Genomic DNA, 19,131 nt, shown 5'->3' with positions numbered 1-19,131 from the left:
GAAAAAAAAAGTGAACCTCAACATCAAAAGTAAAATGGAAAGAAGTGAATGTACCCAGTCAGTACCTGCATATGCTGTCTTCTCTGCCAGCAAGAAAATGGTGCAAATTTAAATTCACAAGTGAGTTTCCCCTAATAAAGAAGACATGGACTGCCTCAGAAGATAATTCATTCTCATGTCAATTTTAAACTTTTTATCCTGATTAAAAAACAAATGTACGTCCAAGAAATCACCATCTTTAATATATAAGTATCATTAATTTAGTTAAATTTTCACATAAAGAATAAGTTTAAACTTTGAAGACTATAACATTATCTACTACCAGTTGTACCTTTAGACTAAATTCTTGTTGTCTTGACGACTCTCTAGGGCCATATCTGAGCTTCTGTTAAAGTCAAACTGGCACATGCAGGCAAAATGACATTTAGGGACAAAATACTGCCTTTCAAAAAGTCTTTAGGTCCCTTCTTATGTCTCATGGTCTATGGGTCTAAGGGTCCTGAGGAAAGCTCTAAAATAATTATCCCACACTTTTTATATGGTCAAGTGACAGTTTTATCAGTAGAAGCCTTAAGAAGCCAACATTCAAGTCACTTGTACTCTGGATAGTTTAGCATAAGGATACACTGCACATGTAACCTTGGTTCTTTGCATCTCAATATAAGCTGATCCCCTTGCTTGACTTACCACTCCTGGCCGCAAAACTGGAAAAAAAAGAAAATGGAAATCTAAGTCAGTCGTACATGTACATTATAGTCAGAAAAACTGGACAAAACTTCACTATCATATAGTTTATTAGGCTCGACTTCGGCCACTCTATCGCTGACACTGACACTGACACTGACAATGCTCGAGAGAGGAGCGAGGGCTTATTTCCCGATCAGCAGCTGATAGTCGAGTCTAATATTCTATTTTAATTTTTACAATTAAAACTATGCAACAAAGAACAAATTTCTGATTTTAGTTGTGTTGATTCAATTTTGCGTTTAATGTCCATAAAGTAGACTTTAAAAAATTTTAAAGTTAACTTGTTTTCAAACTTTAATAAATGATGTTCAAAGAGAACAAAGCAACTTACACATGGGACGCAGCTCGTCCGCTTTGCGGCCATCTTGTCGCTGACCCTCGCTGCTGATCTACAACAAACGCTCTTCAGTTTAACACCTTCTATACACTAAATCATACAAAAAACACGATCGAGGTTACCAGAGGCTTTCGAAGGCGTTTTTCTTCTCTCAAAACAACTGGTTGCGTTATTTCAGGACCTGCAATTCTCTTGTTATCCACGGGCATCGTGAACAGAGCACGGGTGACAGGATTTTGCCAGGCGTTCCAAATCGGACGAAGGAAACTGGAACTATGTCGGTTTTGCTGTTTATAGGGGTGGAGATGGGGACGTTTTTGTCGCTGCCAGAGGAACTGTGGCAGCACAGGAGCCCAAAGATAGTTGGAATTTGACTTTAATGAGAGAATAATTTAGAACAAAGGAAATAAGTTCTAAATTCCTCTTTTTCAAAACATCTCGAAGTCTAAACTCGCCAAAGCACTTCGAAATGCCTTTAAAAGCGAACTGACTGTGAAACATACAGGACATACAGCACAAACAATGTCGAAACAATAGCTAAACAATGAGTCATTTTTATTTCGAATCTTTAAAAAAAGCGGAAATTAGAACGTACTTTCTTTGTTCTCACAAATTCTCTTTAAAAAAAAAAAATGAAAATTTCAAAGAACTCCCTAAGAGGCTTGGTTGCCAGTGTTGATTGAAACTCTTGAGCTAGACCGTGACAGGCGCAAAAAGGGGAGGAGGAGGGGAGGGAGAAACGCCCTCTCTCCCCAATCCCCCTCCCTTTTTCCCTTCTTCCCTATCCCCATATCCTCTTCCCCTTTTGATGCCTGTTATGCAGACTAGTGATTGACTGTTGTTGCTATTGTTTCTTTTCTTTTTTCTTTTTTAAAGTTATCGTACTCCTCAGCAGCTTCTCTAAGCTACACTTCTGTCAGGAACCGTAATCGGCTCCTGGTTCCTCCTGGTTCTGTTGAAGGGTAATGATATAGACTGTGTGGCGTGCCTACCTCGTGCGCCCTTTTCTCTCTTTGCCCCCATTTGCTAAGTTATGAATAAGCGCCTCTCGACTGGTGCTCATTGATGCAAAAAATAAATGGCACCAGGAGCACATGGCACTCCCTTTGTTTTTCTAATTGCAAAGTTTTCGATCTAAATTTTGGATTAATCGATGGGCCACGTTGTTTAGGACACTTTGATTCTTTATGAAACATGTCCAGGGATCTACATGGAAGAAGCTTCGTTAGAGAATGTAGCAGCAGAAAAGGTGAGTTTATCAAAAATAGCTTCAGGGCCTTGTATACGCCACAGATCGTTTCACAGGGCATTTATCGAGGCATCTAAAAGTATCGACCTCGATGTTTCACTTTCACAATGTAGTGCAGTTTTGTTTAGTTCTGTTACGTTTGGGATTTTGAAAAAACTTCCTATCGATGGCAACATATTGTAACTTTCAGGCCTTTCAAAGTTTCTAGAACATTTTCAGCAGACTGACTGAGCGTAAGAAACGGATGGATAAACAATACAGTCATGAAGCAGATATTACAATTGGTCTTAAATCTCTCGACTCTTAAGCTCTATTAGCTTGTAGCGACTTGCTCAATGAAAGTTGAAGTTAATAACCCAAGCTTTCTGTCGCCATTAGCTCATGTGCTCGATATTAAGTAGAAGTCATGACCAGAGCTGAAAATATCGAACGAAAGAATATTCTTTGCCACTCTAATCTGAAGACATATCTTTATATTTCCGCCTTCAAGAAACCATACCGGAGACCCCCCGTTTTTTCTGTGTATGGAAGATATCTACAAGTTTATGCTTTTCTTAGCTTTTCCTTTTGCTGTTAAACTCGTCGATAAACGTAACGTATGGTGCGCGTCGAAACTGAGCTGACACGGTTGATAACCCAGCCGCAGCCATTATATGACAGCGTTTTATATGACACGGGATATGACACAACACGGCTCTTCTGCTTTTTGGGAACAACACATCAACAAGCAGCGCGTTTGTCAGAAAACTTGTGAAGAATTTGCAAAAACGAAAACCCAGTGGTCATATCGATTCTGAGTGTATATAGTAAAATAATGATGACTTAGAAGGCCGGTGAAAGCTAAATCATAGCTTCAATATCTGCAATATGGATTACCGTACTTCAACATTGAAAATAATGACTACAGGCAATATGATTACGCAAGAGACTATAAAGGGGACAGAGAGGCCATCCCCCATATACACCCTATTCCACAGGTAATTCGTCTCGAGTTATTTTTAGAACCGCAGAACCCAAGGGAGATTGGACAACAGCCAATCACATAGCGCGAATGTATTCCGCGTGGACGACCCACGCTAGAGCCACGCGTCCTCCACGAATTGACGCGGAACAAAATGGGGGAAGACGCGGAGAGCGATTTTGCTATTCCTTTTGTCGACGAAAACGACTACAGCGAGATTTCTGCGAAAGCTGTGTCAGCGAAACCGAAATTAAAAAAGAATCGCCCTTCCTCTCTTGTATAGAGCTAACAGTAGAGCAGGGAAATCCTTAACACACTGAATATTCTCTCAGGAACATTTATAATTTACAGTTTGAAGAGAGCAATTTCTGGTTTGATGTTTATTTTTTTTTCAGTCTTTATAGCGATTATTCCTGCCCACTTTAATACTTTGCCAATTGTAGGCGAACCCTCCTAAAGCTGAATTTCAAGGGACCATATTCAAGCTCAGAAAGAGAAATAAAATTTCGTCGTTGCTTATTTACGTCCTCCATAAAACGCGAAGTTAGGCATTTTCACGTCGTAGTCGTGCAAAAACGGGAAAGAAATGAACAAAAAAGTGTGTTGCACGTGCGAAGTTGTTGTTTTGCTAATTAAACCTATTGTTTTTTTGACGTTCTAGTTGTCGTCCGCGTCGTTGGATCTTAAACTGCCTAAATTGTACAAACGACCGGTTTCAATAGACCGGCGAAATTTCTCATTTTATTAAAGCACTGAGGTTACGACAACTTCGAGTTAAACTGATTTCATGGGTTGTCAAAGAGTCCAGCGATTCCTTTTTTTCAGGTGAGCGCCGACTCATTTCGCTTCAATATTCAGGAATGCTCTCGATCTTTTTACGCTTTCACTGCCTCTCGCCCGACTTGTTTTGCACGGTGTTTGGTCATGCGAAACCTCCACGAAACATCCACGCCTCGCGCGAGGTAACTTCATCCCGATTCTAAAAATAACTCGAGACGAATTACCTGTGGAATAGGGTGTATATGGGGGATGGCCTCTCTGTCCCCCTTATAGTCTCTTGGATTACGTGTTCTCATTTAAGTTTCATATTGAATGTCGCAGATATGAGAAAATTGCTGAGGCCCATGCCTGCGTTGTCTTCAGTTTCCACATTTGTTTTGCACGTCGGTGTTGTGTTACTTAGCTAGATTATTCTTTGCACTATCGTTCTCTTTGAAATTCAATGACCAATATTGTTCATTCAGTTTGCTTCAAGAGAGAAACCCGATAATGTATAATCTGGTATAATTGCTTGGTTCTAACAAACGACCTGGCAATAAATGATTTCCAAACTTTTTATTGCTTTAACTATTTGCTTTTATGCACAAAGAGAAAGCCGTGTCTCTTGTAATTAAAGCAGCTATTACTCCCTTATATCTAGTAAAGCGGAACTTTGAGATTTCATTTGTAAATGCGCCCAGTTAAGCAATTCAAATCGTCCACAATAGTAAATCTAGCTGTTGTGTTGAGAAAATACCCTCGACAGCTAATGTGATAAACACCGTTCTTGAAGGCATTGGTTTTAATTCTTATAATAGTCATTCCAGTCATACTCCCATAATTGTCATTTTGATGGTCTTGTAATCATGAAAATAATCAAAACAAATGAAACAAACGACGGAGCGAGTTGATGGTTGGGGTGTTACTCACGTTTAAATTTATTCTTTCCAGCGTAGGTTAAGATCAAATTTTCAAGACATAAACATTTTCTCGTGCACCAAGGTTTCTAAATGGCGACTGCAGCACCTTCACCCCTGGCCAGCTCAAGAGAGAAGACAAATGGAAACAAGCTGAGCAGGCTTCTCATCGATGGCGGAACAACAGTGCTGAAGAATATTTTCGATCGGCATCACCCACCTGCCAACTTGGCTTCTGGTCTCAATGCCAATTATTCAATTCTTAACAAACTTTTTCGTAGAAGAGTACTAAATAAGCATCAGTGGGAAAAACTGTTCCCCCCTCCTGGAGGGATACCAGATTCTAACACGTTTGACATCACTCTTCTGTTCCTTCTACTAACCAACATTTGTGGTTTATCCCCTCCCGCGTTAGGCTGGCATGCTAAGCCATCCCCTGGTGACAGCTCTCTTGAGGCTAACCTTGCTCGCGTTAAGTTCTTTCGGAATGAGCTATATGGTCACGTGACTTCCACCGGTGTAGATGCGACATCTTTCTCCTCCTTCTGGCAAGAAATAAGCACGGCTCTTCAATCTCTCGGTTTAGATCAAGCAGAAATTGACAGACTGAAGGCAGAGCAGGGTGGAGAGCAAGATTACCTTGATGCCTTAATTGAGTGGACTGACAGTGAAAAGGACATAAAAACACAGCTGACGGATATCCGCCAGACGCAACTAAGACTCAGTAAAACAGTTGAAGATGGCACTTTAAAGTTGGAAGAGCTACGTCAATCCCTAAGCAAAACTCAGGATGTTGTAGATGAAGCAGTGGAAATAGAACTCAAAGGACAACAAGAAATGAGGGCAGCACAGTCACGTTTAGAGGGAGTGTGTGAATCTCAATCCAAAACAAGCCAAGCTGTAGACGAAATTCGTGAATCAATTCAAGAAGTGAAACAGGAAGTAAAAAGCTTGACGCAAAAGAGAAACGAGCAGGCAGATGAGGTGCTGAGAACTCTTGTCAAGTCCGAATTCAAAGGAGACATAGAATTTCATGCAAAGAAATTCCAGGAAGGAACTCGTGAGTGGATCTTCAAAAGGGTCGAAGACTGGTTAGATGACCGAGCATCGCCACATCGCGTGATGGTAATCAGTGGAAATCCAGGGATGGGAAAGACTGTTATCTCCGCTGTTGTTTCGCAAAGAATGCAAAAGGCTGGAAGATTGTCAGGAAGCCACTTTTGTCAGCATAACAATTCACGGTACCGAGATCCACGTTTAATGCTCCAGTCTTTGGCCTGTCACTTGTGTCAAGCGATGCCAAATTACAAAAATGCTCTAGTGGAACAGCTGTCTAGAAATCTGGGAAAAGACCTCAACAACATGGGTGTAGAAGAGCTGTTTGCATTGCTGTTCAAAGAGCCTCTAAGCACAGTACAAGATCCTGAAAGAAACACCCTAATAGTCATTGATGGCCTCGATGAAAGCGAGTACCAGGGACGCAATGAGCTTCTACACGTAATCAGAAACCACTTTTCTATGCTTCCAGTTTGGATTAGAATTCTCATTACAACTCGTCCAGAGAGGAACATTACAGAGGCATTGCGACATTTGAAGCCAATCGAGCTTGAACAAAAACAAGAAAAAAACTTAAATGACATTCAAACCTTGTTTGAAAATCAACTCAGCTTCAAAATTGGTGAAGAGAATAAACATGTGCTCTTGAAGGAACTGGTCAAGAAATCAGAAGGCCTGTTTATTTACGCTTACTTTATAGTGGATTTTATCCAAAAGAATGTTTCAATTCTCTCTCCTGATCAGCTAGAAAGCGTACTACCTTCAGGTATTTCATCCGTTTACTCGTCCTATTTCAAACGGTTAGCGAATGAACTTTGCCGAAATAAAGAGCTTAATGCAGATGAGGAACGTTTTTTGCGCTTCCTGTGTGCATTGACCGCTTCAAGAGAACCATTACCAGTAGAATTCATTGCCAAAATTCTATCCCCGGGGGAAAAATCTTTGACTGCGCAGCGAAAACTTCACAAAGCAATATCTTGCATCTCTACACTGTTACCAGTTCGGGAGGGTCGTCTTCTCTTCTTTCACAAGTCAATCAAGGACTGGTTAATAGGATCCTCACCCTACAAACAGCATGATTTCATCGTGGACGAGAAAGAAGGTCATATTGTCCTTTCTGATATTTGCGCTTCCGAATTGGATAGCATGCAGCGAAAAAGGGTTCATGGCAAACAGTTTACGAATACTGAAACATACGCTTTGCATCATGGTATCCAGCACATGCTTGAGGTCAACGACCATGACTTGGCGGACAAATCACGAACCAACAGTGTCACAGCAGAACAGATCTACAAATACGCAACGGACCTGGAGCTTATTTATGGGAAACTTCTTGTTAAGAGCACAACCACCGTAGAAGATCTTCATAGTTATCACATTGAGAATTCCAGTTTATTAAGTGAGGAAAGAGATTTCGTTGTGACCTCTCTCGTTAGTCTTCTAAAAAAACACTCTTATGTCTTGGTTGATCACCCTCATCTATTTTTCCAATGTTTGATTAACGAAGAGATTCCTGAATTGTCGTCTTCAGCAGCAATTATCCTTGAATCGTTAACGCCCAAAATAGCCTACATGAAATATTTAGACAGAGAAGAACAGAAGGGAGCTGAAAGGGCGCGATTTTACTGTTCAGACAAAATCGTTTGTTTTGATGTTTCGCCTGACATGAAATACTTGGTATGCGAATGTCGAGATGGAACTATCTATCTGTGGTCTCTGCTGACATGCAACAAGATATGGGTTCAACCAACACTGACTACGAAGAAAGTGTTCTATTCTGGATATCCATACAACAGCGCATACCGTGATGGAGGCCATTCTTTGTCCTACTACCGTTCTGTAACGTTTCATCCAAACGGGAAATTTGTGCTCCCGGGGACCCTCCGATATGGCTATTCCATACTGACTGGAGACAAAGAAGACCTTTTCCTTGACAGTGACTGTATTTTCTCAAATTTCGTCTTTTGCAAGGAGAAGAAGGAAATTCTAACTGACTGCCAAAATAAGCGGGATACGTTAGCCCTGTGGAATACGGAAGATGGTAAAAAAGTTTTGGAAATTTTTGGTCCATGGGTAGTCGAAATTTTTTCTTTTACCATTTCTGAAGATGGGTCAGTAGTTGCTATTTCCTACGTGAATGGTCAAATTATTCTTTTTGATCGAGTTAACCGACGTCAGCTGCAGACGATACATTATACTGAAAGTCTTGAGGTGCCATGTGGTCCATATGGGCTGATGCTTTTCACATCCGATAAGAACACTCTTGTTTGCGGGTTTCTTGGTATTACCTTCCGCGCACACCGTGACTCGTATAAAGGTTTCTTTTATGGACCACCTGAGTTCGCAATTTTCAGTGCTAATCATGAGTCCTATTTTGATCATCTTCATCCTAAAACATTCAGATTATGGCCGTGCGATTCGTCAGGCACTTTGGACTTAAAGGATTTTGTAATGCGGGGCAAGAGCTGCTACTGGCTTAGAGAAGTGGATAAAGTAATCCCCAGTAGTTTTTTGTATGCAGGCTCCTACATCAGATTCGATGATAAGTCAGCATTGGTTGGTAGCCCAGCTTCCAAATACATCACGATGTTGAATACTGACGTGGCGTCTGATTCCCGAAACGGTAGAGAGGTCAAAGAGATTGCCTGTTCTCTTAAAGGAGATACTATTTATTCCACTACTTCAGAGTTTGTTAAAGATTCCTTGGACTCAAGTAGAAAGGTAACATTGGTTACTGCTTTGAGAATGTCAAACCGCGAGGAATTGAACACGATAGAACTCCCTGGCTCTGTTTCCATCTTTCCAACAAGAGATGGTGTAGTACTTTTAAAAGATGACGGCACAGAGTTATGGACCTTTGACATGTCCAAATTTCTTTGCTACCTTCCGGAGGTTACCAGATATGACGGCCATCATTTTTCCATTTCAGAGGAACGGATAGCCCGTTTTTATTCTAATTCTTCTGAACTGAATGTCTTTAGGTCAGATCCGATAGGGAACCGTTTATGGCAGCGCTTCCTTATCCAATTTTTGGACGTCACCAGTGCTAGAAGCTGCAAGATTATCTCATCGCTAGAGATCTTTTTAGATCGCAATGAACAGCTACTTTCAGTTCCGGTATGTAGTAATCCAAGTCAAGGGTTACTTTGTACTGCAACGGAGAAGGTTACAGTCAGTTCATGGAAAAATGGTGTATTTCTGTGGGAAAGAACGTGTTGGACTGATTCAGCTAGAGTTATAACCGCGATTAAACCACAAATGCTCTTTTCTCCTAAAAGTGATCTTGTTGTCACGTGGAATACTCTTGACGAAGGTCACGGCCTGCATATACTTAATGCAGATACGGGAGAAACACTACACGTCTTCCTTGGAGACCAGACTGACATTGAAATTGTTGACTGCAAGTTTTTAGATGATGAATCGTTGGTTTGCTGTAGTGAGGACAACTTCCTTCGATTGTATAATCTCGAGGCTGGAGATCTGCTAAGTGTTCTAGACATTGGAGAGCAACCGTTCTGTTTGGGCGCTTGTTTGTACCAGCCTCTGGTCGCCATTGGTTTGTCCGGCGCAAGAACAAAATTCATTCAAGTACAGTTGCCAAAAGAAACTAAGAAGAAAGAAAGGTTAGTTTCTTTTCTTTTCAACAGTTTTTTGGGCACTGAGATACATTAACGATAAAGTGAACCCCGGAAAACCAACCAATCATCTTTGGCTCTGAATTAATACGTCTAAAACTCAGTACCTTTATGTTTGGGCATCAGTTGTCGCAGCGACGGGCTGGGCTTAAAGAGGGGTCCATAGCGCTAAGACCACAATACTATAGGTCTTATTGGTAACTTGCTTCAAGTAATGTTTTTAAAACCATTTTCGAGTGTTAGAACGCTATTTTTTTTTTCTCTCAGATCGTCCACGCGTGTGAATGTGTCGGACTGTGTCCAGGCACTGTTTTATAGCTGCCTGGTTCCTAAATGTCTAGTGAAACTCAATACGGTCTTTACTTAACACTAATGACTCCCTGAACTGAATTGAATTGCAGTGTCAGTGCGGAGGTGACAATCGACGAAAAGAGTTACCGGATTTTCAAATCAACGTCCCCGGCCTAACTGTACAACGGTGGATTGAAGTCAATTTAAACAGCCCAGAGTACAAGCCGATGTTTGCTGGGACTGAATTGTGGTGTCACGGTGGAAAGGCACATGTATATAATGAACCGAACGTTGAAACTTTGCATGCCATCACACTGGGAAATTCAGTGGGGGAGACAAGAGGTCACGAATTCCCCTCACTGTGAACGACTACTTTGAAATTGATATAAATGTTTAAAAGTCCTCTTCAACGGTCATCTCGCAGATTGCAAACGGAATTTGCGGTTCATTATACGATTCTGGGAAATTTTCCACCTACCCCTCCCTAATCTGCGTAGCATGGCAGTTTTGTCGGGCGCACAACTGAGCCGCCCAATCTCCTGACAGTTTCACTGACCCCACCTTGGCTTGTTTGCAAGCCCAGCCAAAACCGCCATGCTACGCAGGCTCACCCCTTCCCTGAGCCAGCATTTTGCCCTAAGTGAAAAGTAAGTGTTAATGATGACTTAGAGGAGGGGTAGGTGGGCAGTTTCCCAGAAACGTATAATGATCTAGCCCGCGTAGTGGGCGCTAGGAAGTAAATGAGCGCAAGAAAGAAAGAGCGCACGCGAGGGAGATTCGCGTGTCTCCTTCTCTCGCGCGCGTTTTTTCTTGCGCCCATTTATTTCCTAGCGCCTTCTACTCGGGCTAATAATGATCGGAATTTGCCTTGCACTCTCAACCGTGATATATTCCAACTGTAATCAAATTGACAAAATTTGAACTACAATTATCACAAGCTTTAACTAGACATGAAGTGGAAGTAGATTATTAGAATATTAGTAGAACATTGCGCTCTCAGCCGGGGACAAGACGGTAAGTACAATGTAGAATAAGTTTGGAAATCAGTTCAACCTACAGATTAGTTAGTTATCTGCTAACAGATTAATTAGTGACTAATCTGTGGGTTGTGCGCGCAATACATTATTTCCAAGAGCAATGTCAGTGTCCCACGCTATCCTGTGTTTGTGACTAATTTCTTTAAAACAATGTATAATAAAACAATTATTAAATTTGTTTTTTGAGATATCAGGAATAATCAAGGTTTCGGTAAGGCGTATCAGCTCGACCTTCGGCTAGGCTGATATATAACACTTACTCCGACCTTGATTGCTCGGGATGTCACACAAAACCTCATCCAATAACTGTTTATCAGCTTTAGGCTCTTTAATAGCAAGGTTTTAGCCAGAAGGGTGTCCAGCCGTCCTATGGACGCCCATTTATGGAAGAATTACAAGGAAAATTTGCTTAATCTCTTATATTTTAAGGGAAAACATGCCTTCTTGACGGGCAGTTTTCAATGTCTGGGTAAACGCCTGGCTCTTAGCCGATAAGAAGAAGATAGCCAGGACAATGAATAATCATAATAACCGTTATAAAGGAATCCACAATGGTATTATTCCATACTTACTTTCTGTTGTAAGTGGGTGAAGGAATATATATGCGTACTTATGCTGTGTTAGTTATTTACGGCTTCCCCATCGGGGTTCAACTGTATATGTTATGTAGGTTGAGGTTTCAACATTTTTGGTGTAATTGTTTTTGTCATTTCCTCCTTTTTACTGGTTCCTAGAAACACAAAGAGCAGCAATAAGAATAAAGGGAAACAAGTTAAAGGGAAAAATATGATTAAAATTTCGAAACGAAGAGGAAATGTACAACAAAGAAAAGAAAACAGCTTCGCCAAGAGTCGAACCTAAACTATCAGTCCTAAGGCCAACTCTCAGGCACTGCGCCAGGCTGCCTGCCTGCCGATAACTAGTGAAAAAAAGTTATTATATTTAAAGCATTTTTCCCTTCAATCCTGCCGCTGTTAGAAGCAGAAACTAGCTATTTCAAAGCTTTTTTTGTATTATTTGGGTCGCTGGATGGAAAAAAAATTACTCTTGGGTAAGAAGGGCCGATCGATATACAGAGCTGAAACTAAAATTCTCCTCAGGAATAGCCGAGCTTGCGAAGTGCCGAAGCGCACGTTAAAAAGGCCACCCACGAACCGAAGATGACTCGGCCAATCCGCGCTAGTGTATTAGCTCTACTCGCTGTAGAATTTCCACCAATAAGCGATGCGCTACCATCTATCTAAAACACCAAAATCTTCCGTGTCAAATCACTACAGTTAAAAAACCACCTGTCCATCGAAAGCGACCTTGACCACTTTGGGTGTTACGGTTTTAAAATAGATTTCCCACTTAAGCTCGATCTCCATGCTCGCTGTAAGTACTACTTTGCGAAGATCTTTTAGCGACCACAAGGAGCTATACCGTAACTTTAAAATTGCAATCCAATGAATTGTCTTTCAAAAAGTAGATGTGTCGGGACCTCGTCTTCGGAAAGAACCTCTATAGTTCAATTCTCGTAAGCATTCACCTTCCGTAAGCAAGCACTCAATTGTTTTCGCAGATTGGGAGGTCACTTACGGGAGGTTCGTCAACTCCCGGGGTGGGGAGGGGGGGGGGGGGCACTCGAGGAAAGTTTGGGTAGAGGTGTGCCGCCCAAATGCCACACCTTTGTTGAAGGTCCTGTCAAGTACTTTGCCATCGCGGTCAATGACTTTGGAATTAGATAAGATGGTTGTTGTTATTGTTTTCAATTTATTTTATTATGCTATTTTACGAAAAAGAAAAACATCACTGGTTTACTTACCAAGTCAGTAAACATTATAAAAATACCTTTTAGCCAGCCGTATGGGAACAAGAAAATGAATTTAGTAAGCTGATTCATAGTTTTGACACCGAGTATGTAGACGATCCCCTCGAGACATTTTAATGCACCTTCCGTTGTTTTGAACGGGGCATGATTTTCAGAAAAAGGAAAAGCAGGTCATTGAGGTGGAACAGGTGGTCATTACTACGAAAAATAGCCTACCGTTCCATTTTAGTGATCACAAGAATGTCCTGCTGGTTGTAAAACAATGAAAAGGTGCATTAAATCTACCCGCTCGGTCCGCGCTACGCGCTCGGTCATTATCTTTAAGACGGCCTCGAAGGAGCCCGGGAGAAGAAAGGGCGGGGGGATCTATTTTTCATGATTTTAACGATTTATAACGGAAGTCCGCCATTGTTGTTTTTTGGCACGAGTTAGATAATACAGCTGGAAAAACACATCCACGAGTAACAGCTGATCAACAAACATGAAAATGAGAAATGTGGAACCTATTACACACATAAGCTTCTCTCTAAAACTCTTCGTTTTGTACATAACAACAAAAACGGTTCGGTTTTATAATTACATTCAGTTCTCGCAGGCAAGTATCACGAGAAATACAACTTTAGTAAAGATTTCCCAACCTGAATCTCAGACATCCCCTCGAGTCGAAGGGGTGTCTGAAATTCATTCATAGATATTTCCCTAAATAGATTTTTACCGTTTTTGTTATCAATCAATAAAAATCACTTGATTGCTAACGATTTTTATTGATTTCGATTTTTGTCTATGGGCTACTCCAGGATGTAACTACACCCGGAACTGCTACAACGACGTTATTTTGGAATGGAGGCAGGTCTAAACGGTGAAAAACTGAGCGCCTACAAACCAGAAGAAGATTTTAAACCTGGTTTTGAAGAAAAGATAGGATTTTTCAAAATTTTTAAAAATATTTTTTTTAACAAGTGATAATTGTTTGATCCTTCAACTATCAATCGCAACTCAATTGTCAACAAATTTACCGCTTGCATGAAATCAGTTTTCATTTTTGAATGAACAGATGAACACATATATCTTCCGATATAAATCGATGAAATCGGTAAAAATCAACTGAAGATAAATCGATAAACGAAACGAGTGTGTCATAGATTTCTACCAATTGATCGATACAATCGATATCAATCAAATCAGCTTTACTGATTTTTATCGACTTATCGATTGATAAGTCGATACCGATTTTTTTCGATTGACTACTCCGGGTTTCAATAGCTGTCGATGTAACAATTTTCGGAACAAATTGAGACAAAAAAAAAATAGGAACCTTAAGCAATGACGACAACGACGGCAGTGATAACGTCGGTAAAAAAATGAATTTGCGTTCTTTCAAACTTAATCGCGTTTATTTGGACCCGCTAAATATGTCAAATGCAGGCGACCTCCTGGATTACTTAAAGAATAGACTCATGCAATGAGCAATTGTGTGAATTGCCTACGCATATTTTTTTAAAAGTCCATTTTTTCCTTGTAGTCTTTCAGTGTCATAGAGAACATTAATCGTAACTATGAGACAGAAAGCTGATTTAGGGCCTGTTTACATGAAGGTGGGGCACCCTAGGTAGGTGAGGTAACCCGCTTAGGAGGGGTAACCCGCCTGTCCATATAATCTCTCATTTTAATGTGATCACGTTTACATGATAAATGGGGGGAACCGCAAAGGTAGGTAGCCCGGTCTGGCAGACCGGGTAACCCTCTCAGCCGGGTCAAATTTTGCCATGTAAACGTTTCAAGGGGAAGTAACCCGCCTAGCCGGGGTCCGATTCGTGATACATCAAATTCGCGCAAAATTTGGCGGTGGCTTTGCATCATTATTAAAGTTAACAATAGAAAGCCATCAAACTGAAGGTTGCAGCAAGAGCAGCAAGTGAGTGTAGAAGAGCATTAATCGCCAAAACATGTGGTTTGCGATCATGTTTCTTGTTTACGTGCTTAGCGACCATTCAATAAGCTTGAGAAAGTGCACCCCGGGATGGCCTGGTTGTAAAATTGCATGTGAAGGAGGGTTAATTTTTTACCTCACCTAAGCGGGTAACCTCACCTGCCTGGGGTCCCCTACCTTCATGTAAACAGGCCTCGTTTTGCTGTATTGCATGAGAAATATGGTCCCTAGGGTACTCTAGTCCCGGTGAGCACTTCCATATGTGCCGCTGAACAGGATATGGTTTTTCTCAGTCTTTTAGCCTGCGGACACAGACGTATTTACGGTCGTCTGACGTTTGTGTCCGTAGGCTATGAGTCTTCAGGATTCGTGCCCAAAATTATTTTTTCCAAAATCATCTAATTCCAGTGTGTCAGTTTAAAAAGTTTTAATCTAAATTACGTCATTCTGTATGGGAAACGAAACGAATCAGGGCCCTAAAAAAAGTTCTCTCGACAGGGTAGCGAAATGCATGATTTTTGTCTAAACAGAGTCAGGTTTTGAAGACTTTGGCGGGACCTCGGGAAACGGGTTCCTGGTCTAAATGCAAAATCCTTTCCCCCTTTTTTTTCAAAAATTGCGAAGAGGAACTTAATAATAAAATGAATTGATTGAACCTTGGTATAACGCTGCCTTGGTACGGGGTTTCAAGAGGGTCAAAAACGTGAAGAGCAAAAAACGTGTCTTCATGATCACGCATCCCGTGCCGGGGGGCAGCCCTGTCATGTCAGTATATCGTGTTGGCCTACGCAGATGTTTCTTCACGTAAATTAACTTGTAATAGAGTGGAGAAGTGTGACGTCACGTTACCATGGTAGCACTATTTCTGGATGACAACAAAACCGACGACGACTGCCACAGCAAGGAGAACGAAAAAATAATATGTTTATATTAACAAACAACAACTTTGCACGTGCATCACGCTATTTTGTACATTTCTTTGCCGTCGTTGCACCATTACGACATGAAACTTCTTAATTTCACGAGCCCCGCTTTATGGAGGTGAACACAACACAAAAAATTGTCGCTTTCTTTTTCTAAACTTAGATAACGATAAATACGGCCCCGAAGAAAATTTCGCCAAGATTTGCCAAATTAAATTAAATAAAATTGAATAAGATCGGTGAAGTTTGAAATAGTGCGAATAGACTTTTAAGTGACTTTATCGGTTTGTTGTCTTCCAAAAATTTTGCTACCATGGCAACGTGACGTAACGACTTCTCCTTTCTATTCAAACCGAAACTCAATGATCCCTCTTATAATCTGCGCACCCCTAACGCTCACTCCTCATTAGGCCTTGGGATAGACTTGCCGTACAAACCGTTTCACTTCTAACCGCCTGGCCAAAAAAAATCCCCCCAAAATTAAATTTCGTTTTGTAAAATCGTAAGAAATAAATGGTACTCTGCAAACGTTCTACTTAATAGGTTTCATTTGAATACCAGCACCATAGGATTTCGCCCACAGACTCATTGTTGTTCCGAGCCTCTTTTTCAAAGGGAGGCTAAGTGCAACAGGAAAGGTTTTGCACTCAGTAGCCTCGTTTCTAAAGTGAAAGTTTATGGAACTCGGCAAAAATTACCTATTGTTGACAAAAGTCTGGTCGCTACTGCCCAAGCCAGCCCGGAAGGGAATTCTTGGCGGGGTTGTGCCTGACCCTATTTCAGACCAGACCTCTAAAATCCATACCCGTTTTCCGACCTTGGCAGAAATTATGTCATCATTACTTAGAGTAGAGCGCAAACAAAAAATTTCTTCAAACGCATTTCGAATTCACATATTTCTATTCATTCGTTCTTATTCATTTGGGATTGAAAAGACAAGTATGTTCATACACTCCCGTAGTTCCCTCGAAAAACTATACCCGATTCCAGACCAAAATGGGGAAGTCTATACCCGTAATCAGACCATGTATTCGATCGCTAGGGAAAAACAGTCATCCTATGTGCTAATTTGATAACATACGTATTTCTGCATAAAAAGCAGCGCTAAAGGAAATTCTGCACCGTTGTTAATTTAGGTGTTGAAGACGCGTATGTATGTAATTTTTTCAGGCTTTCTTTTTCGCACCTAAGTTGCGAGCATAACAGCGATGATTTTTCTTTTATGGAAATTAATGTTTTCTTTAATTAAAACTTCCTTCGACTGAAACATTTTCCCCACAACAACAAACGACTATGATCGCAGGCTACCTATAACATCTTGTTTTCTTGTCTGCATGATAAAATTTACTGAATAATTGATAGTGTACACAGCCATTTAATTTCGCTACACATCTTTCTTGTTAACAGTGACAGAACAGATTACTTTTACTCAAGTAACAAATACACTGAGTGAGAGCCTTTGAAGTTAAGTAGACCGAAGTAATTGACACGGAATATGAAGTTCTACTACATGATTTCTTGCATCATAATCTTGTATAAAAGCATGGCCACGTTTGTAAGAAGTCATTCTTGTAATGAAGGTATGTTTAAGAACCTTTTTTTTTCTAATGTTCTTGGAACGCTAACAGTTAGCCAAATTAAGCAGCAATTTAACATCGAGGAGGGATATTTTGCGCATTAAACAGAATTGCGGTTTAGTTGATAAAATTCCCTCGTGCTGCAGTTCTCGAATTAAATACAACCATTATTTCTCAACTTTGTTCCATGTTTTTGTTTTTTTCGATTTGATATATTCTTTTTCGTAGTGAGTTCAGCCCTCTAAGTTACTAAAATGCAAGCTCTTTGAGAGAAACTTAAGGAAAAGTATTCTTAAACGTTTAAGTAACCGGTCTGTTACTTACTGAAAAGAGTTCACGTAATGTTTTGTTTCCAAGTCAGTTGTTTTTCCATTTATTTTATACTATACGCTTTTTAAAAAACCATTTTGACATATCTGAGTGCTTAAAAGTCGCTTGACATTAAGTATTATACGGGACTTACCAATACTTCATTTAAAAGGTTAGAAGCTGCAGCTGCTAACAGCTAGATATCCAAGGTCCTGTGTTTTACTTTGAGTATCACCACCAGCTGGAGACTCAGCTGGACTTATTTTGAAACAAGACAAATGCGACTACATGGTGGAGAGTGTTTAGTCTTGACTGTCACGTCCTGAGAATTTTTTAATGAAGGGAAGTTGACCTCCAACAGTGCAATATTTACCTAGATTCATGGCATTCAGATTTAGACTGTGTTTGAATTATTTACGCTGACTGTTTCTGAATTATTTACGCCGATGTTATCGCATTTATACTACTACGCGAGAAATTTCTTCAATTTGATTGGCTAAGAGCAGTGGTATTTCAGCTTAATTGGAAATACCTACGTGTGAAAATTACAAAACCTTTGCGGGTAGTAGTATAAACAAATAATAGCATAATTTGTACGTGATATTTGGCATAAATACCACTAGTGATATTTCAAAATTGACTCAAATTTCACTCGCCTAACGGCTCGTGAAATTACGTACAACAATTTCGAAATATCACTCGTGGTATTTATGCCAAATATCACTACAAATCATGCTATTACCTATACTAATTATAGACGGTAAGACGTTTCATATAGACGTACCTTCTTTCATTTGAAACATTTTACGAAATCAGAGTTCTTTGGATTGGGTTATTTTACCAAGTCAATTTTACTGGACAAAGTCAACGTATTTGGAGAAGGTCAAGAACCTACTTAGTTTCCGAAACTGTAGAAACAAATCTACCTCACTACTTAACTATGAAGAAAGACAAAACAAATCTTTAACTGATGGCAATTTGTGAGGTTTATAATGGTTATTGAACTGAGTGAAGTGCAATTTGGTCTAAAATGAATCATACGCGTGATTTCAAGTATTATGATTTCAGACCAAAACTGCACGACGCGAAGTTCAATTACCACTTTAAGTAGCCGGTTTGATGAAAAGCGGAAACAAAAAGGCTTTTACATTTCATTTTGTACTAAAAACAGGAATGATGCGATATAGTATCCACATTAATTCACAGTCCGCAATCCACCATCCAAAATTCAGAATCATTCACTGCAGTGCACTGCAGTTACTTGCAGTAAAAAGCCTGTAGTGTGAATTATCAACCTCAACTTTATTTTTTACTCTGTTTACAGGGTGTAACTTAGTGCTAACAATTATTTGAAAATATATTATTACATAAGTACTTATTGACCCTGGGTACCAGAGGTTTTTTTGCGTGCGGTGGAAGGCCGACACATCTTCGGCTGAAGGCCGAAGTTACGAGCGGGGAAGGTACGTGTACAGTGGCCAAAGAAGCGACAGCTTTCGAGCTGGCCACTGTCAAATTTTTTATATTAGCGGTAGAAATCATAAAGGTCCAAGATTTATAAATATGGTAATGGGCATTCAAGTTAAAGTTATA

General features: G+C 40.3%; 1 protein-coding gene, 1 long non-coding RNA gene and 1 pseudogene across 2 annotated transcripts; 2 read left to right on the top strand and 1 right to left on the bottom strand.

Moving 5' to 3' along the window:
- The window catches only part of LOC140945081 (zinc metalloproteinase nas-13-like), a 276,809-nt pseudogene that overhangs the window by 219,442 nt on the left and 38,236 nt on the right, over window positions 1-19,131 (top strand).
- Window positions 331-1,141, bottom strand: LOC140945993 (uncharacterized). The gene is made up of 3 exons (XR_012166788.1): window positions 1,079-1,141; window positions 626-704; window positions 331-377 (listed from the first exon to the last, which is right to left on the bottom strand). It is a non-coding gene; the product is annotated as an uncharacterized lncRNA (long non-coding RNA).
- On the top strand, window positions 5,015-10,028 carry LOC140946522 (uncharacterized). Its single transcript, XM_073395653.1, has 2 exons — window positions 5,015-9,649; window positions 9,929-10,028. Exons 1-2 carry the CDS (start codon window positions 5,064-5,066, stop codon window positions 10,026-10,028), a joined length of 4,686 nt encoding a protein of 1,561 aa, XP_073251754.1. The 5' UTR covers window positions 5,015-5,063.

The sequence above is a fragment of the Porites lutea genome, chromosome 8 (assembly GCF_958299795.1).
Source record: "Porites lutea chromosome 8, jaPorLute2.1, whole genome shotgun sequence".
Lineage (NCBI taxonomy): Eukaryota > Metazoa > Cnidaria > Anthozoa > Scleractinia > Poritidae > Porites > Porites lutea.
Note: the sequence above shows the minus strand (reverse complement) of the source record. Positions and strands in the feature narration are given on the sequence as shown.

Coding starts and splice junctions, on each gene's coding strand:
- LOC140946522 (XM_073395653.1), top strand. CDS start 5,064: ATGGCGACTGCAGCACCTTCACCCCTGGCCAGCTCAAGAGAGAAGACA. Junction 9,650..9,928: donor GAAACTAAGAAGAAAGAAAG/GTTAGTTTCTTT, acceptor TTTTTCTCTCAG/ATCGTCCACGCGTGTGAATG.